Source organism: Ochotona princeps, chromosome 2 (assembly GCF_030435755.1).
Source record: "Ochotona princeps isolate mOchPri1 chromosome 2, mOchPri1.hap1, whole genome shotgun sequence".
NCBI classification, from domain to species: domain Eukaryota; kingdom Metazoa; phylum Chordata; class Mammalia; order Lagomorpha; family Ochotonidae; genus Ochotona; species Ochotona princeps.
In genome coordinates, this window is record NC_080833.1 from 83,398,647 (window position 1) to 83,426,603 (window position 27,957).

The window sequence follows — 27,957 nt, forward strand, 5'->3', positions numbered from 1 at the left end:
CAGCACCTTACATTCAACAGACCTCCCAGGTATCTCCTAAATTGAGGCAGAAGACTGAATGCAAAGTTTCCATTCAGGAGGCACTCCCTTTTCTTCCTTCATTTATCTTTACTTTTAAATAAAATTCTGTATGGTGACATTGTGGTTTAGTAGGTAAAGCCACCACCTGCAACTTGGGCATCCCATAAGGGCACAGCAGGTCTTATGCTTACTGTTCCACTTTAATTCCACACAACTCACTTATCTTCTCCAAGCTTCATATGCCTCATTAATAAAAATAAAATAACCATAACAACAATGCTCATCTACCAGTAGAACATAAATCAGTGTTCGGGCTACTACACTTAATCCAGCTCCACACTGTTGGCTTAGAAATGCGACAGAAACACTCCAAGCACTCAGGTTCCTGCCATTCAAGTGAGAGGTCTAGAAGAAGCTCTGTATTCCAGACCTGGCCCAACCCAGGCTGCTGTGGGCATTTTGGAAGTAAACTAGCAAAGAAGATATTTCTCCTCCTATCTCTCTCTCTCCCACTCTCTCTTCTCTCTCACACACACAGACACACACTCACTCTTAATCTCTTTCAAATACATAAATAAATCTTAAAGAAATTTATATCTAGGCATCAAGGTTAATCTATTTTCATATATAACTTTATATATATATATAGTGTATATAAGTATACATATGTATAACATGGAGATGTATAATTTATATTTTTATGTGGAGATATATATTATACATATATATGTATAATAAAATATATGTTATATGGCTCCATATATTATATATAACCATATTATATAGAATATATATATCCGTAACACAGAGAAAATAAACAGTGTTATTACCAGGCTTAGAATTTCAGGGTTTTTGTTTTAAGATTTTTAAAATTTTTATTGGAAAGTCAGATATACAAAGAGGAGGAGAGACAGACAGGAAGATCTTCTCTGTGATGATTCACTCCTCAAGTGACCGCAACAGCTGGAGCTGAGCCAATTTGAAGCCAGGAGCCAGGAGCTTCTTCTAGGTCTCCCACGCTGGTGAAGGATCTCAAGGCTTTGGGCCATCCTTTGCTTTCCCAGGCCACAAGTAGGGAGCTGGATGGGAAGCTGGGAAGCAGGGCCGCCAGGATAAGAACCAGCACCCATTTGGGATCCTGGCACATGCAAGGCGAGGACTTTAGCCATTAGGCCACGGCGCTGGGCCTGAATTTCAGGTTTTGTTCACACTTTCACAAAACTAAAACAAGCCAGTGCTATGACATTGGACTTACGAAGAAAGATGTAATGAGAAAAAGTAATTTTTAAAAATCTTCTTCCACTCTTCTCACACAAACTACAGAAATAATTTAAAGGATTCAGAGATAAAGTGAGGACTAAAATGAAAAGGAAGGGCCCAGAAATATCTGTACATTCTAGAAAAAAAAAAAAAGAACCAGTACCCTCCTCCTCAGCATATGTACACTGAGCTAGCAAATAACAGTTGGATATGTGGAAATCAGAGGATGTGGAATCTGACTCCCTCCCTAGATGAAGCCTAATAAAAATGACTGAATGATGAGGCTTCCTGGTGTGTGAACATTAGAATGGTTACTACATGTCCAAGAGTACTTTCAAAGTAGTAGAGATGTAGGACACTGAATGGGATCTGGTGAGTGGGAACGAAGAATGATCCCACACACCCACGACTGTTCTGAAGGGAAAGGCAACACGATGAACTAGCTAGGCTCATCTCTCTCCTACACACTTGCCACCAGCCGCTCTGTCAAATATCAGCCCAGAATAAAAAGAGACAGTGATGACAAACAACAACAACAACAATAAAAAAATAAACTCTTAAAGTGGCTAAGAAAAACACCAAGTTTCTACTCTCACAGACTAAACAAGACACAAATGAAGTTCTGTTAGTGGAAAAAGAAAAGTTCATTACGTGCATGCCTGAGTTTCCGCTTGTACAAAAACACTGCCTTTCTCACCTGCTGAAGAAGGCACTAAATTAAAGACTTTTGTTTTTATTTCAGAAACACACTGAGCCTACTTTTAGAACAAAGTTATTGTCAGCAATCAGGAAACCAAGCTCAAGGTTAAGAAACTGCTTTAAAATACAGCTTAAAGAGAGGTGAGGGTAAAACAGGCATTGTTTTCATACTGTGAATCTGGTCAAAAGTTCATGCAACTTGAGAACTTGAATCTAGAATTCCACAGTGTGAACTGGATCTACCAATAATGGAAAATGAAAGTTAAGTAGTTATCTATCCACACAAGATTGAACAAAATTAGGTGGTACACCTGTTTATTGATTAACTGAACTTCAATCTTTAATAGTTGTCCAGATTTGAGGCAAACAAACACATGCAACAGACAAAGCCAATCTAAAGGATCATTTCCAAAAGCACAAAAACTAACTACGTTGGTAATACAACCAAATCACATATTATCAGGAAAACAAACTGACCTCTTTTTCCCTGAACAAACTTACCCACTGTGCCCTCCTGGCTCTCATCATGTTTCTTTGCTAAAGCCTCATCTCTGCCTGCCCTTTCCATTGTAGGTCCGGTGTCATGCTGAGCCATATTAGAGCCCAAGGGAAAGGAAAGTAGGATGCCCTGCATATCAATTTTTTTTATTGTTTACCTTGATGATTGAGTCTTTTGGTAATACCTTATATTTTATACCTGAGAAGAGTTCCTTATCTGCCTTCTTCTAATTACTGACTAATCCTAGTGCTGTACCCTCTCCCATCTCCCCTCTGAACATACTCTACACACAGGCTTCTCATCACACATACATACCATACTGATTCTTCATTTGCATCACTGATCCTTAAATAACATGCAAGTTTTTTTGAAAGGTTTATTTACTTGAAAGTTTTATAGAACAAAAAGACAGAGAAAGATTTTTTATCTGCTGGGTCACTTAACAAATGGTCATAATAGCCAGAGCTGAGTTAATCCAAAGCCAGGAGTCAGGAGCTTGTTCAGGGTCTGCCTCATGGGTGATGAAGCCCAAGCACTTGAGCCATCATCCACCGCTCTCCCAGGCCATTAGCACAGAGCTGGATCACAGGTGGAGCAGTCAGGACTAGAACAAGTGACCACACAGGATGTGGTCACCACAAATAGAGGATTAGCATGACAAGCCACCAGACTCATGCCAAGCTACATGTTTTAAAATGGCACAAGATAACCACTCTACAAATAATGCCACAATGCATACAGAAGAGCTGGTTACCTTATTCAGATTCCAATTTCACTCAGATACATGCCCAGAAATGGAATGGAAAGCTGAATCTGAGATAGATCTCTTTCAGTGTTTTGAGAGCCATCTATGCTCTTCTCCACATTAGCTGTACCACTATGCATTCCACCAATAGGACAAAATTTTTTTTGTCCATATCTCATCAGTATTTGTAACTGTCTTTCTTATAATATTCATCCATTCTAACTGGAATGAGATGTTTCTTCAGGGCGATTTTGTTTGTACTTTCCTGATGACTAGGAATATTGTGTATTTTTAAGTGCATTTGTTAGCAACTTCTCTTTTGAGAATATCTATTTAGATCATTTGCCCATTTCTTACCAAGATTTTGCTGTGGTTGAGGGTTTTTTAGTTATTTGTACAATTCCAAATATTAATCATGTGTCAGATAAACATACTTCAATTTTTTCTCCAACTGTACTTCCTAAGATGATTCTGGGATTAAAAATGAAATAAAACTTCAGAAAAATAACATTGTAAAGATAAATTTCATATACATTTAGGCTTATACTATTCTTTTAAAAAATGTGTCTATCCATTTTATTTGAAAGGCAAAGTTACAAAGAGAGGAGATAAAGAAAGAGAGAGATCTTCTACCCACTGAATCAGTCCCCCAAATAGCAGCTATGACCAGTTCTGGGCCAGTCCAAAGCCAGGAACCAATAGCTTCTTCCAGGTCTCACATATGGAGGCAGGATCCAAAGGACTTGGGCTATCCTCTACTTGTTTTCCAGGTCATAAAGAGGGAACTGGATCAGAAATGGAGCAGCCAGGGCATGAACCAGCACCCATATGAGATGCTGGCACCAGAGGAAAAGGCTCAGCCTGATACACTACCACACCAGCCTCCATGCTATTCTTTTTTACTGCAAGTAAACAGTATGGGTTAGAGATGTGAACAAAATGGCTAAAAATCTTAAAACACATTTAATACTTATTGGTTTTTAGCTGTCTTTTATTTTCACCAAGGATAAGTTTCTGATTTGCAACATTCTCAAGTTTTAGAAATTGCTTATGGAAAATGAGGGCAAAATAGGTAATCGGGACAGTTCAACATTTTCAGAAAATGGCAAAAATAAACAGCAGTTATTGAACACCTGTTTAAAAGAACCTGGAAACAACCTGCTTCATGCTCCATTAACCAGTATAAACATACTAGCCAGTTTGAATCCCCGACTGAATTCAGAATTTTCAGCAAGTACCAGACCTGCATTTAATGGCCAATCAAATAAATTCCTGAGGAAAAACTTCAAAATTGCCATTGCTAGGGCAATTTTACAGGTCAAGCAGAAGCGTATTTTCTATGATGCCTATCATTTATCTACTAAAACTAAATTTATATCTAGCAAACCATTTCAAACAACTTATTTCATTATTTTTTTTTTATTTTGGGGAACAATACATAGAGTGTTTGAACTATAGGTACTTAAAACAACAAAGAAATAGAGAAGAAAAATCTCTCCTCTGTTACTTCAAACACAACAAAGAGTAGAAGCAAGAAATTATCTAAATCTAATCACAAAAAAAAGTAAAGTCAAATCAAAATAGCTCCAAAAACAAACAAAATAAAATTAAGAAAATAAAAGCTTTACATATGGCGGTCAGTAAATTGGTAGAAACTTCAATTCTTTGTCTATCTTCACAAATGATGTAAAATTATAGGTTTCAAAGGTGACAACTACAATCTGTATTCAAGCTAATAATCTGAGTAATTGTGACTTCCAAAAAACACCTTTATTTATTTGAAAGAATCACGGGGCGGTGATGGGAAAGACACAGAGAGCGAGCGAGAGAGGGTCTTCCACTCACTTGTTCACTTCTGACATGGTCACTAGCTAAGCCAGTGATGTGGCTTCAGTTAAACTTACTGCCTCTGGTGCGAGGATCCCATACGGCTGCTGTTTTCAATCCTGGGTACTCATTTTCTGATCCAGCTTTTCAGACAGTCAATATGGGATGAGTGAAATGAGTAGAAATAGGTAAAGTCTAAGCAACAACACAGTCAATTTATATTGCACAGCACAATTGCACAGAGAAGGCAGTTCCAGCTTGGGCCAAGCCATAGGGTTGCACTTTGTCTTTGATTCCTGAAAATTTAATCACAATGTACATTTTGATGGATATCTTTAAGTTTCATTCAAATTTTAGAATCTATTGGTTCATGTTCCTTGTCAAAGTTGGGAGGATTTCATCCATTATTTCCTTTTGAACATTTGTTTCACTCTTGTCTTCTTTCTCACTTTTTCTGGATGGTAACTGTCAGGTGTAATTACTCAGGTAACGCTAGGTAAACGTCAAGTGCCCTTTCCACCAACACTACTGAGGGTAGGTTTTGAACAGGGCCATTTTTTAAGAGCAAGTTTTTATGATGAATCTAACATTTTATTAATTCAAATGTTCATCAGTTACTTATGTTGGTCTTGCCTATGAAATCTACTATGAATCTGCATGGCCTATGTTTAATTTTTCTTTTTGTATAAATTTCAAATTTAATAATTTTTTACATATTTGATTAGAGAGCAAAGGGTCAAGGACTAGAGGAAAGTAGATGAGACCACTCTTTTCACATTCTCTTCTTTCCTTCCTGTATCTTGAGAGATAAGGGGAGAAGCCACACCCAGCCTCCCAACCATCCCAGGGTCTTCTGTGTGGGGCATGCTCCAAGGGTCCTGTTCAAGTGGTTCTGATAGTCCAACAGTTCTGTATTGTTGCCTGTCTTGCCACTTCAATCATGATGAAATCTCTCCAGACTCCACTGGCTAACATGGTCCACCTTAGATATCCCACTTGCCCAGGTAGTCACTGACAACACTTGGCTGGGGCAGTTGATTGATTTATTCTGTCCTCCATCCTCTGTTATGGTACTATCCTCTGCAGGCTCCAGTTGTACTGCCATATCATCCATGTGCTTCTGGATATGCCTTCCACTGCTCTGTCTAAACCACTGAGGAGGCCCAGTTCTGACACATGCACTCCATGGTCAGACAGTGGAAACTAATTTTCTCCATGGTTTCAGTTCTGAGTCCAGAAGTTCTGTTGCGGGGACTCCCAAAAAAACCTCATCTGAGGTGATCCCTGACCTGATTCTTGTATGTGAATGCCAATACAGAGTCTGGCATAATCCATCACCCAAATCGGCCTTCATGCACAGTGTTGTTAACTTGCAATTGCTGGGTCACTTGTCTCCATCCCTGTCTTCTATGCAAACTAATACATGTTGCAGTCCAGTCCGATCCTGCCCACCACACACTTGCGCCCCCCCCCCAAGCAAACCAATGGGAGTTGTAGCCTAGTAGGAGCAACCCGCAATAACCCTCACCAGCCCCACCCCCTGCCCTGGTTCCCGTGCTTGCCAAAATGTACAACAGACTGCTCCAGTGTGTCCCACATCCCATTCAGCTCTCATATGTGTCAACAGACATTGAAGCCTAGTTCAACCCAGCCATCCCCACTACCCAGCCCACACATATTCTACACATGTACTGGCAGGTGCCACTCACTATCCAGCCATGCCTGTTCCAGTCCTGGTTCTCATGCTCACCAGTTAGAGTGGCAACCCAAAAGGGAGGTGCCCACTGTTTCCCTAATGGGCTCACTCCAACTCCTGGATCTTGCACTGTCTGGGTGGTACTGCAATTTAGCTCAACAGAGTTGGAACAGGGCCATTTTTGTTACTGGCAAGCAGACACAAAACAGAAGTGAAAAGTCTTGGCTTCCTACTTAACCTGTGACATCACCATAGATGGCATGTTAGGTTATCTCATTAATCTTATTTCAGGCTGGAAGCAAAGTCCCCACATGTTAATGGGGTCACATTACGACTGCTGCTACTACTACTTCAACTGTTACTATTATAGTATCTGGCTGGAGTAGGCACTTAACGTCCAGAGATTTTCTGGCTTATCAAGGTTTCTTTTTCCTGGTTCTTTGGTTGTAGGAAGTAGGCTTTCACTGGCATTTGTGTGTGCACTTGCTGGTGTTTGTAACTTCATGGCTACTTCAAGTCTAACTCACGTATATACACAGAAACAGAATCCCCATGGAAGTGCACTATCCCCAAGCCTATGTCCCCAGTGAGCATGTCTTCTCAGTACTTTTCAGAGTCTTCTTACATTTGTTTTATCTGTGAATCTTTGAGTCACTATAAAACAAGTATATCATTTATAAATTTGAAGTCGTTGACATATTTTAATGATGCTACCATTCATTCTTCATGCAAGCACAAAAACGTTAACAGCAAAAAGGAAAGGAAGACTGTTCTTTAACTACACTGAAGATATTTTCCTTTTGTCAGTGAGCCTCACTGCTCTGGTCAACCTGGTTGTGTCATGGAATAACTTAATGCAATACATTACAAGTTGAGAATGTTATTTAAAAGTGTCCATTATTTTCATTTCATTTAAAAGGCAGAGCGAGACAATAAGAGAGACACCTTCCATCTACTGTTTCACTTTCCAAATGTCATAATAATCAGAGCTGAGCCAAACCTAAGTCACACGCTGAAATCTTACACTGGTCTCCCACATGCGTGGCATGCATATAAGCATTTTAGCCTCAGCTGCTGCCTCCCAGGATGCACAATAGTAGTAGACTAGATTGGAAACCAAAAACTGGGGGCTTGACCAGGCATATGGGTTGCAGGGATTCAAACACAGACAGAATCACTGTTTCAAATGGTAACATATAAATTACTACCTGGTGGGGTTTCTCCCTCAATATCCCCCTTTACCTCAGAAACATGATGGAAACAATATGGACATAATAGTATTACCCACTTCCCTATACCCGCCCCCCGAGCCTTTTTTTTTTTAACCGCAATTAACTATGTAAAGATTGTCAACAACAATACAATAAAATAAAAGAAAAACTAAAAAAAAAAAAAAAAACAAAAAAATACTTATACATTTTAAAGTAAAAATAATAAACCCCCCCAAAAAAATTACTACCTGAACACAGACTTACAGGTTTTCATTTTGTTTTTCTGCTAGTACTAGATAAAATATATAAAAGTGCCATGAAAAAGATCAGCGCTGTTAATATTTCACTTTCCTTTATTCTGTTGATATGAGGACAAAGATATAATTACGTATATGTATATACAATCACTATTAAATATTTTGATATTTCATGTATTTCCATGCACTTAGAACATAAGCTTCCATTAAGATTACCAATTATTTGAAAAACAATCTTTAATAATTGCATCTTTTTATCTAGCAATTTTTTCTACTTTACTAATCTATGATCCCATGGTTTTCTTCCACTGAATAAATAATGCATGGAATAATCCTCTTTCCAGTTAATTCCTTACCTACAGTTTTAATTCTTTCCTTAGGATATATTACTAGAAATTAAATTACTGGGTGAAAATGTTGATAATTTAAGGGTACTGTCATGGGCTGAATTATATAGGGGCACTTCAAAAAGTTCACATAAAACAGGATTAAAGGTTTACTTGGGTAAAAAAAAATCACAATCCATGCAAAATGTTTCATAATATGCATTTTTGGGATATTTCTGACAACTTCTCACACGCATATATTTCAATTTTTCTACAAATTTTCTAAAATACCTTTACATTTTCTCAAAAGTCATACACTGATGTTCTAACCACTTACTACCCCTACCTCAAGATACGACTCTATTTGAATAATGTCATTAAAGAAGTAACTGATGCTCTTAAAAGAAGAATAAATTTAGGGACCAAGATGTAGTTCAGCAATTGAGAGGGAGCCTGATATCTGCACATCACATGTCAGAGGACAGGTTCCTGGATCCCAGCTTCCCATCTTTTCACTGACATTCCTACTAATGTGCACCCTGGAAGGCACTATGACTGCACAAGTGCATTTGTCTCTAACAGTTATGTAGAAACCTTGCAAGAATTCCTGGCTTCTTGTTTTAGCCTGTGAGACCTGGGTGCTGGAGGCATTTGAGACATGAGTCTAACAACAGAAGATTTATCTGTCAATCTGCATTTTAAATAGCAAAAAAAAAGTTATATGAAAGGAACATATCTCCATGCAACAAAGGCAATTATTACAAAGTCATATGGTTTGGAATTTTAGCCAAAGCCATTAGGATACAAAAAGGGGTTTTAATTATTAGAAGGAAAAAGTCAAATTACCCTTGTTTGCAGACCCTTTTTAAAGGACAGAAGAATTACTTCACAACAAAGAAACTACTAGGATTACTAAGAAAATTCAGCAAAGTTGCAGCATATAAAATCAATATACAAAAATAAATAACATTTCTATACAAGAGTAATGTCTGGTGGACAAAACTTATACAATCAGTCTCATTCACAATAACTACAAAAAAATCTAAAATTACCCAAGGATGTGAAAAAGCTCTATAATGAAAATTATAAAATGTCAGTGAAAGAAAAGAATAATAACCAAAAATAGAAAAATATGTCATGTTTATGGAGTGGAAAAAGGTCCACATTAGCCAAAACAAATTAGAACCTAAATGCAACCCCAGAAATTTTCCAATGACATTCTTCATAGAACTAGAAAAAGAATCCTTAAGTTCGGATGGAAACACAAGAGACCACGAAAAACCAAAGCAATATTAGAACAATAAAAATAAAGCTAGAACCATCACAATACCAGATTTGAAGATATACTATAAGGTTATTATCATCAAAACAGTTTGGAACTGGCATGAAACAGACACACTTAACAACAGAACAAAAACCCCATAAAGTAACTCACCCATCTACAACCAAATAATCTTTGACCAAATGAACTAAAATTTTTCCCTGAAGAAAATACAGTTATCTTCAGCAAATGGTGTTTGGAGATAAATTTTCTACATACGGAAGTTTAACAACACTCCTGTCACATACCCTATACAAAAATAAACTCACAATGAATTTGGGATCTAAATGTAACAACTGAAACCTTATCAAATTACCAGAAGAAAACATGACGGAAACAATAAAAGATGTTATGCTAAGCAAAGACTTCCAAGAAGTCTCCGGAAGCTCCAGCAAAAAAGCGAAAGTCAACAAATGGGATGACATCAAACAAGCTTCTGCACAAGAAAGGAAACAATGAAGTGAAAGGTAACTGACAAGATGGGGGAGGGAAGAATATGTGTAAGCTACGCATCCAATAAAGGATTAGTATTACAAATGCATAGTAAGCACATGGGACTGAACAACAAAACAAATAACTCAGTTAAGAAATGGGCAAAGGATATTAACAATTTTCAGTGTATGCTAACGCAAATGACCAATAGACACATGAAATAATGTTTAGGATCCCTAGTAAACAGGGAACCTCAAATAAAAACCACAGTAATATATCATATCACTCCAGTTAGAACAGCTTTTATCCAAAATTTTTAAAAATAACAAAGGTGATGGGTTGTTGAGAAAAAGGGACCCTACCACATGATTGAAACTAAATGTAAACTGGTCTAAATTTTAAGAAAAACAGTATGTAGACTCTTCAAAATCTGAAAAAAAAAAAAAAAAAAAAAGATTTACCACAGGACCCAGCTATCCCATTCCTGGGAATAAAAGTAAAAAAAAAAAAAAGAAATCAGTAAATGGAACATGTACCCCTATGTTTGCACCAACTCAATTCACAATAGCAAAAACATGGAATCAACCAGAGGTCAAGTAGCTGATGGCTAAGGAAAATGTGGCATATCTACACAACACACCATTACACAGCAATAAAAACAATGAAATCTTGACACATCAGTGAAATGAAGGCAACTGGCAATCATTATGCTGTGAAATAAGCCAGACAAAAAATGATATCACAGTTTCTCTTAACTGCAGAAGTTAACATATACAGAATACAAAAATCAAGTGGTTAGTGTATCACTAGGTATTTAGTTATAATGCTGCTTCACTGAATCATGTCACCTAAGTTATAACAGATTCTTCTTTTCCACATTTTGACCATTTGTTACAAACCCCTCACTCTTTGATATTAATTTGTCTTCAAGGAAATAATAGGATATAATGTGTATATGTAATGGAACATATACACAAAATGCTAAAAAGTATAAAACCATAACTTTTTAAAATGCAAGAGGGTAAAAATTATACAGAAATAAAATCATAATATGATCCTTTCTATTACAAAAATAAGGTTTTCTTGGAACACCAGTTACTTCTAAGAAATACTGAAAGGAATTTATTTATTTTTAGGTTTAAATTATATTTTATCAAAATAATTTCATGTACTGCATGTTGTCTTTATTAAAATTTTTGCTTAGAAAAAACAGTCATCTGTTAAAATGTTAAATGTTTTTTTCTCTTTAACTATGTAGCCTTCTGTATTTGCCTTTAAAAGTTTGGGGTATGTTGGTTAAATAGATTACTACTATTTCACAGTAAAATTTTCTTTAAAAAATAAAAAAGTAACAAACAAGCAAATAAAGCAGTCATGATAAAAAAGCCTACAAAACACTAAAAAAATTGATTCAGGCACATAATATGGCAAAACCACATGGGAGAATGTTCCACCTTCACACCAGGGAGGGAGTTCTTACAAGAAGTCAGCCATGCTCACACATCAATCTCAGACTACTCCTGTCCAGAACTGTGAAAAGCAAACTTGTGATGTGTGAGCGTCCTGATTGCAGTATTTTGGTGTAACAGTGAAATAAGTCATTGCAAACAAACACAAATACTAATGACTGGTGTTAGGTACTGTCAGATTGCTTTTTAAAAACTTTGTGCCAATATGCAAGGTGTGGAATGGTATCATATCAAACACGAAACCATGTATTGTGGTACTTACAAAGCAGTTCTTATCAGGATTTCTTTTCCAATGTTTCTTGTCTAATTTCTTGTCTGAAGTTGAACGCAGGGTGGCATGAGTTTGTTTTCGAGGATTTAAGGCCAGGATGCTCTGAATACAGAATAAACAATGAGTAAGCATATGTATGTTAAAAATCTAAATTTTATGGAATATCTTTTCTCTCTCTGTCAGGCATATACACACACATATACACACAAACAAATGATCCTAAAGACTAGAGTCTTACGATATACAAGAGATTATATATGATCTAAAATAATGAGAATGAAAGTTACCAAGATTAGGAAAACTAATGGATTCGGTATTTGGTGTAGCAATTAAAATGCAATTTAAATGCTCACATCTCATTATCTGAGGGTGTAAGTTCAAGTGCAAACTTCACTTTGAATCCAGATTCTTACAAAACTGCAACTGGAAAGGCAGTGAGGGATGGTGAAATTTGGGCCCTTGCCTCCAATGTGTAAGACTCTGACTCAATTTCTGGTTCCAGGCTTTGGACCAGTACAGCCCTGACTGTTGCAGGCATTTTGGAGAATGAACCAGTAAACTTAAAAAGGACATCTTGATCTTGATTTTTTTTTTCTCTCTCTCTTCCTTTGAAATTAAAAAAGGAAGGAAACTGAGAACTTTCATTTTTGAATGTAACAAGGATAGCAGCTAGAGGAATCACAACATCAAATTTCAAGACATAATACAATGCGTCAATCATCAAAATAATCTGGTACTGAAACCAAAAATTGACATGAAGGCCAAGGTATTATAATAGAAACCCCAGAAATTAATCCATATAATTACAACCAACTGAGATTTGGAAATTAGGTTAAAATCAATCCCTGGGAAAAGAATTATTTCTTCAAAAAATGGTGCTAGCAAAATTGGATCCACAAGTGCAGAAGTTTTAAACAAGATCCCTACCTTACACCTTATATAAAAATCAACTCAAAATGGCTCAAGGATCTAAATCTATGACGTGCTACATTCAGATTAGAGGAAATCTTTGGAGAAACACAGCAAAACAATGGAATATGCAAAGACCTCCTAGGATAGATCCAAGAAGCACAGGCAATATAAGCAAAAACAGGCAAACGAAATTATATCAAAATACCCTCAAGAAAGTGAAGAGGCAACCAACACAATGGAAAAATGTTAACAAATTGTGAAACTAATAAAGAATTAATATACAGAATCCGTAAAGAGCTCAAAAAACTCTACAACAAAACAAAAATCCAATAAAGAAATAGGCAAAGGACACAAACAGGTAGTCTTCAAATGATTACTCAAATGTCCATCAAACACAAGAAGAAAAGACGCAGACATCTAGCTATCAAGGAAATGTAATTAAAATTACAGTATGGTTTTACCTCACTCCTGTTGCAATGACCATCAATCAAAAATCAAAAAAAAAAAACATAAATATTGGAGAAGATGTGGGAAAATGGTGTCCTAATTTACTTTTGGTGGGAATGTCAATTAGAGCATCAATATGAAAGCCAGTATGGAGTTTCCTCAGATATCTGACAATAGATCTACTATTTAACCTCAGCCATCCCAGTTCTTGGAATTTACACAAAAGAAATGGAATCAGTATATCTAAGAGTTATCCGTACCCATATGATTATTACAGGTCAATTCACTACACCTAAGATGTAATCAGTGATATCTATCACCTGATGGCCAATTAAAGAAAACCTATAATACATACATGATGGACTACTATTAGCTATAAAAAAGAAAAATTCTATGGCAACACAGCAGTTGAACCATTATGCCTTGTGAAATAAACAAGTGTCAAAACACAAACATTATGCTTTTTCTGATGTGGCAGTTAATACAGAATACAAAAAAAAAAAGCACACGAGCAAACAGGCACTTCATGCAATTATTGTTGTTTTTAACCCATTTTATACTCCTGTGAAACTGCTTTCTTCCAATTTTTTTTTTACTTCTTGATGGTTAGTGATGAATTAAACCTGTGATTAAAGAGGGTTTGGAAATTATCTCTTCACAGAAATTTTAAAAAGAAAGAAGGATTGAGGGAGGAAAATGATGAGGGATTTAAGTTTTACAATCATCTTAGATCTGCATCTATCAAATGTATGAAATATATTGTTTATAGTAATAAAAATTCCACTAAATTCCCCACTTCGTAGATTAAGCTATGACTTTTTAAAGATTTATATATTTATTTGTTTATTTATTTACTTACTTACTTATTTACTTATTTATTTATTGGAAAGTCAGATATATAGAGAGGAGAAACAGAGAGCAAGATCTTCTGTCCAATGATTCACTCCGCAAGTGGCCCCAACAGCCAGAGCTGAGCCAATCCCAAGCCAGGATCCAGGAGCCTCTTCCACTCCCACCCAAGTGCATGGTCCCGAGGCTTTGGGCCATCCTCGACTGCTTTTCCAGGTCAAAAACAGGGAGCTGAACGGGAAGTGGGGCTGCTGGGATTATAACTGGCACCCTTATGGGATCCTGGGGCATGTAAGGCGAGGATTCTATCTGCTAGGCTATCACGCCGGGCCCAAGCCATATTGACTTTACAAGCATCAATAGTTCTTGCTTTTCTGGCCCAATGTAATGGTGGTAACATTATTTTTAGCTTTTTCTGTATAGGACCAACATGGTAAAAACTCACTCTCACAGCTAGATTGCTGTCTTTTGGATACCAGACAGACAATAACGTGCTTACTCTTCATGATGGTTGAATGTGCTGATAATAGACCAAAAACTAAAGCCAATTTCCAAAAATCCAAGTAATCTTATTTTAAAGCAAAATTTTAAAGCACTAACTTAAAATATTTTACTTTTATATTCAAGCTTGAAGCATTGCTAATCTCAATTTAATAATACAAACTACATCCTTTTTAAGGGAAGTTACTCTAGTCAACATTATAAGAAAGCAAACAGGCATCACACAAGAAAGATAACTGCATTTATTTTAGTATTTACTTCCACAGTCCATGCTTTGATAAATAAGCATGTTTATCTATGTCAGCATAGTAATGTAACTTATAAGAATAAAACATTCCGAATGTAATTTATTGGCTGCTTATCAGAGCAACTTTTCTTTCACATAGCATAAGTAGAAAGTCTAACAATATGAAATATTGAGTTAACCTTTTGCAAAAAGGCAGCGAGCTGAATTCTATGGATCTTGGGTAAAAATAAATTGAATTTTGGGAAATGGTTACTAAGGATTTGACTTCATAATATCCCAAATGAGAAGTGATATAAAATAAAAATACAGGACATGAGTGGTTGAGACCTGTTATTTCCAAGACTTTTTAAAACTAAAAGTCAGTATCATCAATAACTAAGCAGCTAACAGAACAATGCAGGGGAATTCTAAATTGCATTCTTCCTCCGAAACGACCAAAACCTGTCCTTCACAAGGTCACAGGGTCTCCTCTCTGGATAAATTGAGCACTTGAACAGACCCATTAACCCTTCAAGATAAAAAGTATACAACTTGTAGAAGGAGATGTTTTGCTCATCAAATAATTCGGCCTTTGGGTTTCCCAATCATTATCAGCAGCATAATAACAATGTAACGGTGATTCAAGAGACAGAAGAAGAACAAAATTTGAAAAAAAATTTAACTGCACTGACTTTATTTTGTTTAAGGAAAGACAGAATATAATAAAATGTACATGAGATTAAATTAGAGCTATGTGTTACTACTGATTTGTCAATTAACACTATACTGGGAGGTTGCTAAAAAGACTAAAACAAAAACTGGAATTCTGCATTTGAAGGTGCTTTGCATTATGCTAGAGAGCAAAAGAGCAACCCATGCTGATTTTAGTCAGAGACCTTCAATTCATAAATAAAAGCATTGACCCTGGGCCCTAATATACTGAAACTTGGCTATTTGAGTTTGAATTCAACCACAGTAAACCACGTGATCAGTATGGACTCCTTCTAAAAATGTGGCTTTATACTAGGACAATATTGGTTATCCAAATGTAATCATGAACAATAAAAATTTAAAAAATTAAAAAGATACTAAGAATGTTTATATATACTCACAAATTATGTAATATTGTCATAATTTTAATAATCTGCAATTACTTTGAAATGTACTATATATGTATGAAATGGTCATTCTTCCATTTAATTTTATGCCCATTGCTGGTATTCCAACTAAACTATGGTCTTCTTGTTCACAACAACAACAACCAAAAAAAATAAAGCTCTGCCTTTTATATGTATTACTATTCCCGCGATAGTTTTCCGGGTGTAGGGATTTTTTTCTCCCTCTCACTCATTTTCCCTCTCTTTTTCCCCCTCCTGACATTTTCCCCCAAGTTGTAACAGTAGTATTATCCCTTAGTAACAATTACAAGTTTAACATTCTGCTGCTTAAATACAGCATGGAACTGTAGGTCTACACACAGACAGAAAATCTAATATCATATCTGTCAAGGTATATTTTACTGTTTCACTGGGAGTCCACTTTTTATTAGGAAGTAGAGATGTGTACTGCAACATATCTTCACTTCCAGCTATGCTAGTTTCCATTATACAGTTCATCATGAGAATATGTGTACATACCTTTTCACCTGTACATCTATTTGTTTTATATTTTGCATTATATTTATTTCATATTTCGAATGTTGTTTTATATCAGAAAGAACATGTATTTGTCCTTTTGGAATTAGCTTATTTCACAGAGCATACTGGTCACTCATAAAAACCATTTTTTTTTTTTTGCAAATGGCAGGATTTCATTCTTTGTAGTGGCTGTCTAGTACTCCATAAACAGTTGTACCACAACTTTTTTATCCACTCCTCTTTCGATGGGCATCTGAAATGTTTCCATGTCTCTGCTGTTGTGACCTGCCAACTATAAATATAGGGCTGTAGGTCACTTTCTCAGCGCGCATTTGACTTAATAAAATCTAACACCACTTTAAATTAAAAGCCCTAAACAAGATAGGCATAGAAAGAAATTCTACAACACAATCAATGCAATGTATGAAAAACCCGATGCCAGCATCATACTGAATAAAGAAAAATTCGCAACTTTCCCGCAAAGATCTGGAACTAGAAAAGGATGTCCACTTTCACCACTACTATTCAACATATTATTGGAAGTCCTTGCTAGATAGTTTAGGAAAGAAAAAGAAATTAAAGGAATTCAAATTTGAAATGAAGAACTGAAAATTACCCCTGTTTACAGATGATATAATTATACATATAAGAGAACCAAAAGACTCAAATAAAGAGATTATTGGAACTCATGAAATAGTTTGGCAAAGTACCAAGGTACAAAATCACTGAACATAAATCAATTGTCTTGTATACAAACAACTTTAAAACATTAAACAAAAAACATTCAAAAAAAGAAATAGAAGAAAATATTAACAGATGGAGAAAATTACCATGTTGCAGGATCAGCAGAATCAACATCATCAAACATGTCCATATTACATTAAGTAATGCATGGACACAGTGTGATCCCAATCAAAATCCCAACAATATTCTCCTCAGAAAGAGAAAAGGTGATACAAAAATCATCTGGAAACACAAGAGATCATAAATACCCAAAACTGTATTGAAGAAGAAAAAGGAGGAATTACAATTCCAGATCTCAATATATATGACAGGGCAGTGATAATCAAAACATTCTGGTACTGGTCCATAAACATAGAAGATCAACAGATCAGCACAAAAACTGCAAAACTGAACCTACACATGTACATCCAACTAATCATCATTAAACAACAACAACAACAAAAAGGTTTAATTATTTACTTGAAAGGTGCAGTTACAGAAAGAAATGGAGCAGGGAAGAACCAAAGACAGCACAGACCTTCCATATGTTGGTTCACTCCTCAGATTGCTACAATGGCCAGGGCTAGGCCAGGCTAGGCCAGGCAAAAGCCAGGAGCTGGGAACTCCATCCAGGTCTCCCACATGGGTGGCATGGCCCAAGACATGGGTCATTAAAACTAGATGCACTGAAGATGCATTGAAACTAGAGCAGCTGGGACTCAAAATGATAATCTCATGGAATAACAGTATCACAGGCAGCGGCTTAACTCACTGCACCACAACGCTAGCCTCTTTATAAAGATACACTTTCATTACTTTTTCAGGTACAGTATTCTGTTCCCATATGTTGGCCTGTCTTTCCAAACAATTTACCTTCTACTTGTTATTATTAATATTAAGCTAGCTCTATACAGATGTCTACTTTCCCATGGTGTGCAGATTAACTCATTGTACTCAGTAAATAACTAATGAGGGAAGGAATTCTGATAGGCCTACAACGTTACAGCTTTCATTTCTATGTAACAATATGCAAAGTGGATGAAGTTGACTTGGGACTTAAACCATAATTATACTGTTTTTTTCTGCTCATTAAAACTCTCAATCTACTTTTCAACTACAAAATGGTGATTAGTCAGTGTACTTCCCAGATGTGACTGTTCCGCATTTAAGTAAGATGATACATAAAACTATTATCCACCATGGTGCTTGCAGCCCGTGTTTCTACATGTTGTCTATTAGTACGTTATAGATGCAGGTTTAGTAATGATTCACAAAAAGTATATTTAAATTCTTTTCTTTTCAATTTTAAATATAAAGATGGAAATAATTTTTTAAAAACTACAAAAATGCAGAAAAACATGAAGGCAAGAGGCAAAAAGGTAACTATAAATAAGACAGAATCACAAACAGTGTGTTTCAGATGAATCCTAATCATTGCCTGAGTCATGAATGTCAGGACTTACCATGCCCTATGGCCTGCAATTTCAAAGGAAAGCTGCCTGAAAATGTAATATACTCTTCACAAAGTAACAATGAAATTCAAATGCAGTTTAACATTCATTTCAGACATACAACGCTGCAGGTATCATTCAATAGTGCACAAAACAGGATAAACATTGTGAACCACTGGGTCCAACTTATTTAGGTGAATTTACATTGCATTTATTTCCCAGAAAATAGAGGTCAGAAGAAAAATGATGACTTTATATATAACATCAAGAAACTCATCAACGGGTAATAAATACTTTCAGAATGCTAGCTGTAACATCTGGGAAATTCCATTCATTTTATCAAACACTTAACAAAAATAAAACAATTTATGTATCTAGAAACAACACATCTGCCACACCACTCTTCTACTCAACAATATAAGGTCGGCCACCTGAACCTCGGGCCTTGGTTTTACAAGGCCCAGTATAAGATTCACCTACAGTCACCTAAATGCCCTCTTAAAAAAAAATCATTTCATTATCTTTCAGGAAAGGTTGAGAGCTCAAACACACAAAGCAAACATTGGATGTTAACCACACACCTCACTTCACACATCACAGTCTCTGGATTCAGATTCCCAGCGCTGGTCCCTGACTCCTACTCCCTGATAATGAATAACATAAATGGTGGTTGTGATGATTCTATTGTAAGACCTGTATGGCATTCCAGGTTTTCAGTTTGGGGCACAAAGTACTTGGGGAGTAAAATGGCATATGGTAATGTACATTTCCTTTCTCCTTTCCTTTCTTTCCCCCTTCTTTCCATCGCTCCTCATCAAACAAACAAATTTTAAAAAATAAAATCACCAGTTCACTTCATTTACTAAAATTTATACTTTTCCATTCAGGGAAAATAGAACATTTTACCACAAAAGTTACTTTATAGAGAATGTAAAATGGACCTTAGAGAGCCTTTTTCAATATAATGAAAACTATTATGAGTTTCCTTTAATCTATTAGATTCTGTGTACACGACATTGTGGTTTACAAAACAGCCTGTTCACAAGACCAAGGGTCACTTTAATTTAAAACAGGTTAAGTGTACAGCAGCCAGCTAAAAATACAGAACCAGCAGCCAACAAACAGGAAGTCTAGAAAGGAAGTCTGAAGAAGAAAGGCAGGAGCAAGACCCAAGCTAAAGTAATTAAGTCCAGAGTTCTTAAAAATTAAAAATATTAGATAACTATTTCGATTTCCAAGTTTATAAAACTAAAATAAACTGTAGGGTGATAACTGGTTACCTTTCATCTATATGGTTACAGTATAAAGGATACCTATTTGAGTTAGAAAGCAATTTATCGAAAAAGAATTTAAATGATCAAAAAAATGACATTTTTTTGTTTGGATGATTCTAATACAGGCATTATTTTAAGCTATTCTTTCAAGAAATTTAAGAGTGAGATGCTAAAGGAATTAGGGAATAGGGAGTTTGGTTGAAATGGTAAGTCGGCCTATTTAAACTTGAGAGAATGAAATATACGAAAACAATGTGTTATTAAGTTGTAACTGGCAGTATAAATCTTCATTCTCCACAATATTTATGCAGTACTCCATACTGAGGTTTCACCTTCCTAATCATAAAATCAAACCTTTCTTTGCCATCCCTCATAGCTTTTAAGACCTCTCTTTGGAACCACTAACTTTTGTGACTTCCACAGCCCGTCCCATCTCATGGAGGAGGGTTTTTTTTGTTTGTTTGTTTTTTGACTTATCCCTTAGGCCACGGGCTTCTTTTTCCTGGAAAATGTCAGAATTAACATGAATGACTGTTTTTCGAAGTCAAATTTGTATGCATAGTCCAAACTCTAAGATACTTGTCTTTATCTACATTCAGCCATTTTACTGAAGGTCAAAACCACTTATATTCCATTATGACCCAAATTTCTTCACATCAAAAATTAATGCACTGTCTTTTTACTCCCAACATTTTAACTTCCCTCAACTTTTGCCGAAAACACCACTTCTCCTGTAAGTGGAACTTCATATTGGAGTACATCTATAAGTTTTGCTTCCTTTTTGCTCCTTAAATTCTCATGTCAGTGGATTAGAACTGGAGCAGCTGGAATATGAACAGGTATCTATACAGGATGCTGGCACAAAAGAATAGAGGATTAGCCTGCAGTGCCACCATGCTGGCCCACATACAGATAATACTTTTTCAAAAAAGATTTATTTGTTTCTATAAGAAAGGCAGATTTACAGAAAGAGAGACAGAAAGATCCTCCATCTTCCAGCCCACTCCCCAAGTGGCCACAATGGACACAGCTGAGCTGATCCGAACTCAGAAGCCAGGAACTTCTTCTGGTCTCTCACGAGTGCAGGGTCCCAAGGCCTTTGGCCATACTCAACTGCTTTCCCAGGTCACAAGCAGAGAGCTGGATGGGAAGTGGAGTACCTACGATATGAATCGGAGCCCATATGGGATCCCAGTGCATGCAATGCAAGGATGCAGCCACTAGGCCATCACAAGGGTCCACATAAAAACATTATTAATGAAAACCATCACCTGTTAGTTCAGTCTAGTGTTGTCCAACACTTCCATTCTAGCCAGGTTACTGCTTATATATAATCTTTACCTTACATTTGCTTACATCATTCCTGATGTCTAGGGTGCAGTCACTTTATGTTAAATCTAAATGTTAACTTTCTAAGTTTTGAGAAGTAACTTCATTCAAAAGTTAAGAAATGTCCAAACCTCCAGGTTATTTTGGGCCCATGAGCTTCCAGAAATTCCTGCCACTTACCATCTGACACATAGGATTTTTGTGAAGTCAACTAGTTACAAAAATGCATACCCTGTTCAACTGGTCAGTAAAACAATAAAATGCAAAGAGTTTTGTTGTTGTTATTGTCTGTCTGTTTGTTTGTTTTAGGAAGGGAAATATTTTATTCTTCCTTTATCTTTAGGAGACAAAACACATCATTTAATGAAATAATAAAACAGACTAAAACCCTTAAGAAAGTTTTCATTTCAAGTATTATTGTGAACATCTGCACCTAAAATGCACAACTTTGGCAAAAGCTATGGTTCAGTCAGTAACTACTATATATACGGAATATCATAAAATGAAGTATAGAAAAAAAGAAATATTCTATTAAAATATTAGCAAATAGCTCATTTTAATGGCTACTAAACATTTCTGAATGATACCAAGTGCAAAACACAAAATTTGAGAAAGTATTCATGTAACTTGCAAAATAAAGAAAAAAAGACTTTACGCTTAAAAATATTATGATAATCAGGAAATCAATAACACAAATGCAAAGAGTTTTTTTAAAAATCTTCCTGTCCTCACTATCAAGAACAGAGCTTCATTACAGAATATGACACAAGGAAAATATTATACAAAAAATTTTGAAATTTTAGAATACAAAAATAGTATGCAAGGAAAAATGTTTCATGAGAAAAATGTCTTTGCCAAACAGTTTCAAAATAGCAACAAACTGGAGAGTAGCGGGACTTTAATAGCAGAACAAACAAAAATATTTTTTTTCTTGAGGTTCCTTCTAGCTGAGAGCACCAAGGAAACACCATTCAGTCCTTGTCAGCAGTTACAAAGACTTCAAGCCACTGAATCATTAACCACTTCAAAATCGGAGGTCAATGTCTTTCCTCAGTTTCATTTGTAGGTTTAATCACCAAACCCACTTGCTGAAGCTGCAACAATACACTCTGAACTGCACCTTGCAACCTGGGGCAACAGAATGTCAGCAACAAATTCTGGCAAGTAAACAAAAGAATCACTTCTGCTATTTGCTTTTCAACTGTTCAAAGGTCAAAATTTTGGGTTCATAATACCTCCACCCTATGAAACCTCCTCATATCAAGGAAGGTTTTCAAGAGCAGAAATCAAATCTATCTAGAAACAGTGGTTTTAGAAATATATAACTAATGTATTACATAAATAAAATAAAATTGATGTAAATAATTACTGCTGAAATCATTTTCACTTAATTAACATACTTTACATACTGAACACATTTTATCTGAATGTCTAGAGAACAGCATCCACTTTTTAAAGATCTGTTTATTTTACTTGAAAGTCAAAGTTATAGAAAGAGATGAAGAGATAGTGTGAGATCTTCCTTCTTGTGGCTCACTCCCTAAATGGTCACAACAGCCAGAGAAGAGTCATTCTAAAGCGAGGAGGCAGAAGCTTCTTCCGTGTCTCCCATTTGAGTGAGGAGACCCAAAGACCCAAGCTGTTCACCACTACCTTCCCAGGTCACAAGCAGGGGGCTGCATTAGAAGTGGCACAGCCAGGACTAGAACCAGCACCCATATAGGATGCCAGTACCACAGGTAGAGGATTAGCTTGCTACAATACTGCACAGGCCTCAATATTCTCCATTTAAAAATAGTATTATCTTCCAGAAAATATGCAATATGAGATCACACTGAATATCCCAATTACTTAACCTGACCCTGCGCTGGCGGGTACACACAAGAGTCAAGTCAGGTCACCCCAGGCAAGGTTTCTTGCGGAACACCTCAACTAGACACCACTCTGCTGTCTCTATTGCTTCCCCGTGTCCATGGGGCTCTAGCTGTTCCCTCTGCCTTCAGCCTGTCCTTTCCTGTTTCCTGGGATTACAGCCTCTCTGCTTCACCATGGCTAATGATTCTCCATCTGCTTAAACATGTTCTTACACTATACCACCATGTTGCTTCTCTTAATTTATCTATATATTTAAAAATTAAAATATTTAAAATTTTTAAAAAATTAAACAAATTTAAAATTAAATTTAAAAACCATGAATGTACTTTAAGGTAAATAAGAAAAATGCATGAGCAATTCACGGAAGAATGCATGCAGGCCTACATTTCAAGCGAAGAAAGGAGAAATGGTAAGTTAGCCACTGAAGTTCTGCTTCTGTAAGCATCATTACTGGAAAACATGCTGTACAGTCTCTGATGATGATCACAAAGCCCAATTCTGAGCAATTAGCATATACTTCACTGTCTCCCTCATGTTTAGTACCTTGGTGTTTTCTCCATCATTACTCTTAATAATAACTTTATCGACATATAAGCCACTCACCATTCACTCATTTATTCATAGTTTTTACATATATTCACAGATAATCATCATAGTCAATACTAGAATATTTCATTCACTCTTCCACAGGGGGAAAAAATTAACTATTTGCAGTCATTTCCCATCTCCTTACATCCCCAAATGTAAGCAAGCGTTCATTTTGTTTCTGACTCTGTGTCTATTCTAACACATCATACAAGTGAAACCACACAATATGTAGTCTTTTCTAAATAGTTATTACTTAGCATAATGTTGTACCATTGCATGTTGCATTTTTTCACAAATGTTATAAATCCCACCATGTATATTTTATTTAAGCATTCAATTCTTTTTTTTTTTAAAGATTTATTTATTTTATTACAAAGGCAGATATAGAGAGGAGGAGAGACAGAGAGGAAGATCTTCCCTCCGATGTTTCACTCCCCAAGTGAGCCACAACGGGCCAGTGCGCGCCAATCCGACCCCGGGAACCTGGAACCTCCTCCGGGTCTCCCACACGGGTGCAGGGTCCCAAAGCTTTGGGCCGTCCTCTACTGCTTTCCTAGGCCACAAAGAGGGAGCTGGATGGGAAGTGGAGCTGCCGGGATTAGAACCGGCGCCCATATGGGATCCCGGGGCGTTCAAGGCAAGGACCTCAGCTGCTAGGCCACGGCGCCGGGCCCAAGCATTCAATTCTTTTGATGAGATTTGAGTAAAAAGTAGAAATTATATATTTACCTGTGTAGTTAAAAGTTTTTGCAACTCTAAACTGCCTGAAATCAATTCATATTTCCACCCAGTATCATTTCCTTCTGCTTGAAGGACATGATTTTCCTTAGCATATCTTAGAGTGCAGGGACACTACTTATAAACTCTTTCCATTTTTGTATGTCTGAAAAAAAATTAATTTCACCTTAGTTTTTGAGTGCTAATGTCAGTAGGTGTAGAATTTTATTTTTGATTATTTCCTCTCCCCCACCCCCTTTTTTAAAGATGCATTTCAATTTTATTTGAAAGAAGAAGGCTCACATAGGGAAAGAAAAGCAAATAGACACAGAGAGCTCTTCCACCTGCTGTCTCACCTCTCTAGTGTCCGCAAGCCAGGGGTGTGAAAGGCTAAGGATAGCATAGCTGTTTCATTGGCTAGTGCCTTCCAGGACTTCTACTCACAGAAAACTGGATCAGAAGCAGGGCACCTAGGACTCGAATCACTCTGATTTAGAACGAGGGGATCCCAAGTGGGGATTCATCACTACACCAGACATCTGCCATATCCTAGGGTTTTACAAATAGCATTCTTGCTATCCTCTTACACCATGTCCAGTCAGAAAGCTGCTGCTGAGCTGCTGTTTGTTTCTCTGTGTCACTGGGCCATGCTTCTCTGTCTGCTCGTATGATTTTCTGCTACTAATTTTGGCTAATTTGATACTTTTGTGTATTGATTTGATATTTCTGATTTTTTAAAAATTTTTTCCCATTTCTTATTACTCTAACAACCTATTCTTTCCAAGTATTATTTCTTTCCTTCCACCTTACCTTTCCTCCTTTGATACATTATATTTTCAGATAATGAGGCCACCTGAAGATGTCCCACACAGATACTTGATACTTCATTTTACATACTTATTGTGTGTGCTTCATTTTGCATGGTTACTATTTTATGTCCTCAAATTTACTATCTTTCCTTCTGCAATATCTAATCTGACACTAAGTCAGTGTATTTTTCAGCTCCATCTTTCTAAAAGTTCAGTATGGGTCTCTTATCTTCCATCCCTCTACTTAACATTTAAAGCACACAGAATATGCATTAAGTGGTTTAATTTCCTTTTCTGTTAATTGTAATGTCTATTTCAGTTTCATTTGATTAATTTTTATCCTCATTATAGGTCAAATTTCCTTACCTCTTTCCATATCTGCTTATTTTTAATCGGATGATGAGCGTTACGAATTTCACCCTATTGAGTCCAGCATGTCTTTTTTTTTTTTAAGATTTTATTATTATTGGAAAGCCTGATATACAGAGAGGAGGAGAGACAGAGAGGAAGATCTTCCATCCAATGTTTCACTCCCCAAGTGAGCCGCAACGGGCCGGTGTGTGCCAATCAGAAACCGGAAACCAGGAACCTCTTCCGGGTCTCCCACGCAGGTGCAGGGTCCCAAAGCTTTGGGCCGTCCTCGACTGCTTTCCCAGGCCACAAGCAGGGAGCTGGATGGGAAGTGGAGCTGCTGGGATTAGAACTGGTGCCCATATGGGATCCCGGGGCTTTCAAGGCGAGGACTTTAGCCGCTAGGCCACGGCGCCGGGCCCCAGCATGTCTTTTGATAAATCAATATTCATGAGATTTCTCCTAAGACGCAGTGGAATTCTTGGCAACAATTTTATCTTTTCAGGTATTGATTTTTAGGTTAGGATGTGGGACTTGCATGGTATTTAGTTTGGGATGATTATTTCCCACCACTAAGTAAGGAAATGTCTGAGTCTCTGTTCTTTTTTTTTAACTCATGAAGTTATCCAGGTATGGCTGCTAAGAGAAGCACTACTTCCAAACTCACATGCATACTGTGTTCTGTGTTGAGCTTCTGAGTGTCTTCTTCTAGCCATGGTTTATTTTATCATGTTTGCACTGATGACTATTTTTTAAGTGACACAAGGGGGGCGGGGCCCTCTCTAAGCCACAAAGCTTGTGTTTCAAGAGATTATTCATTCTAGCTGCTCTTTTCTACAAAACATGGGCCTCAAGATTTCCATCTGTCCTCACCTTGAACGCCCCGGGATCCCATAAGGGCGCCGGTTCTAATCTTGGCAGCTCTACTTCCCATCCAGCTCCCTGCTTGTGGCCTGGGAAAGCAAGCGAGGACAACCCAAAGCTTTGGGACCCTGCACCTGCGTGGGAGACCCGGAAGAGGTTCCTGGTTCCTGGCTTTGGATCGGCATAGCACCGGCTGTTGCGCTCACTTGGGGAGTGAATCACTGGATGAAGATCTTCCTCTCTGTCTCTCCTCCTCTCTGTATATCTGACTTTGTAATAAAAATAAATAAATCTTAAAAAAAAAAAAAGATTTCCACCTGTGAGTTTTCAGCTGTCCTTGGTTGAGGGAATCTGCCAGTGTAGGTACAGGTTAAACCTGCTTGCCAGTAAGCTGGGAACATTGTGGGGCTCTCCTTCATTGTTCCCCATCATTCAAGAGTCACCTCTTTTCTTGTTCTGAAAGTCAAATGTCTTGAGAAAAATCTCATGTACTCTAAATCTTTTTTATTGCTTCAGGTAGAAATGCATGCAGAAAAGGGTAAACCAGACAGGTTCCTACATTCAAATCCTACATGTTTCCCAGAAGTCCTATTTTCCAAAGTTGCCCATGGCCCACTGTTGGCAGCCAATCTGGGAATATGCAGGCAGAGCAGCAAAGTAAATTTTTAGGTTAAAACCTCAGGCTACATCTGTATGTTTGCCTAGTTGATACTAATAATGTGATTAATGATAAATATCTGGTTTTTTTTTTCCCCCTCTGGTGATTTGGAGCTTGAGTAACTGAAGTCAGTCACAGCCCACTGCACAACCGCAAAACTAAAGCACAAGACCCCCAAGCTGAGGTGAGCTTCCCTGGTTGGCAACTCTTCACACTGTGTCACACATCATTGATGAGGAAATGAAGTGTGTCTTGTATAATTCCATTGTGAGAAGACAACTGGAAGCTTGTGGCTGGTTTCTTCCAGCCTTTGATCAATGTGCCTTTCCCCTTTGCTGATTCTAAACATTTCTTTGAACTTAATAAGCTGTGTCCATGGAAAAACACTCTATGTCCTGAGAGTACACAGAATAAATCAATGAGTGGAAGAAAGGTCTTGGCATCCTCACTACAAAATAAAAACACACTCTATACTGTTCCACTTTGAGTGATGTAAAAGAATCCTATTGTAACGGCCATGCTCTCCCAAGCAGCTTGATTTTGTAAGGGACCTTGACCAAATAATAATAATAATAATAATAATAATAATAATAATATTCAAAATCATAAAAAGTGTTTTCTCAACTCCCACATATATAGGAATCTTAGGTGAAGATATTAAGTATTTGTATTAATTATGGAATCATGAAGCTTAAAATAGAAAAAGTAAACC

The 27,957-nt window shown here is 36.8% G+C and overlaps 1 protein-coding gene across 1 annotated transcript in view; it reads right to left on the bottom strand.

The window, feature by feature from the left end:
* The window catches only part of DPYD (dihydropyrimidine dehydrogenase), an 873,733-nt gene that overhangs the window by 826,400 nt on the left and 19,376 nt on the right, over positions 1-27,957 (bottom strand). Inside the window, exon 2 of the mRNA XM_004582023.3 lies at positions 12,026-12,136. Within this exon, the coding sequence (XP_004582080.3) occupies positions 12,026-12,136 (111 nt within the window). The remainder of the gene's footprint in view (positions 1-12,025; positions 12,137-27,957) is intronic.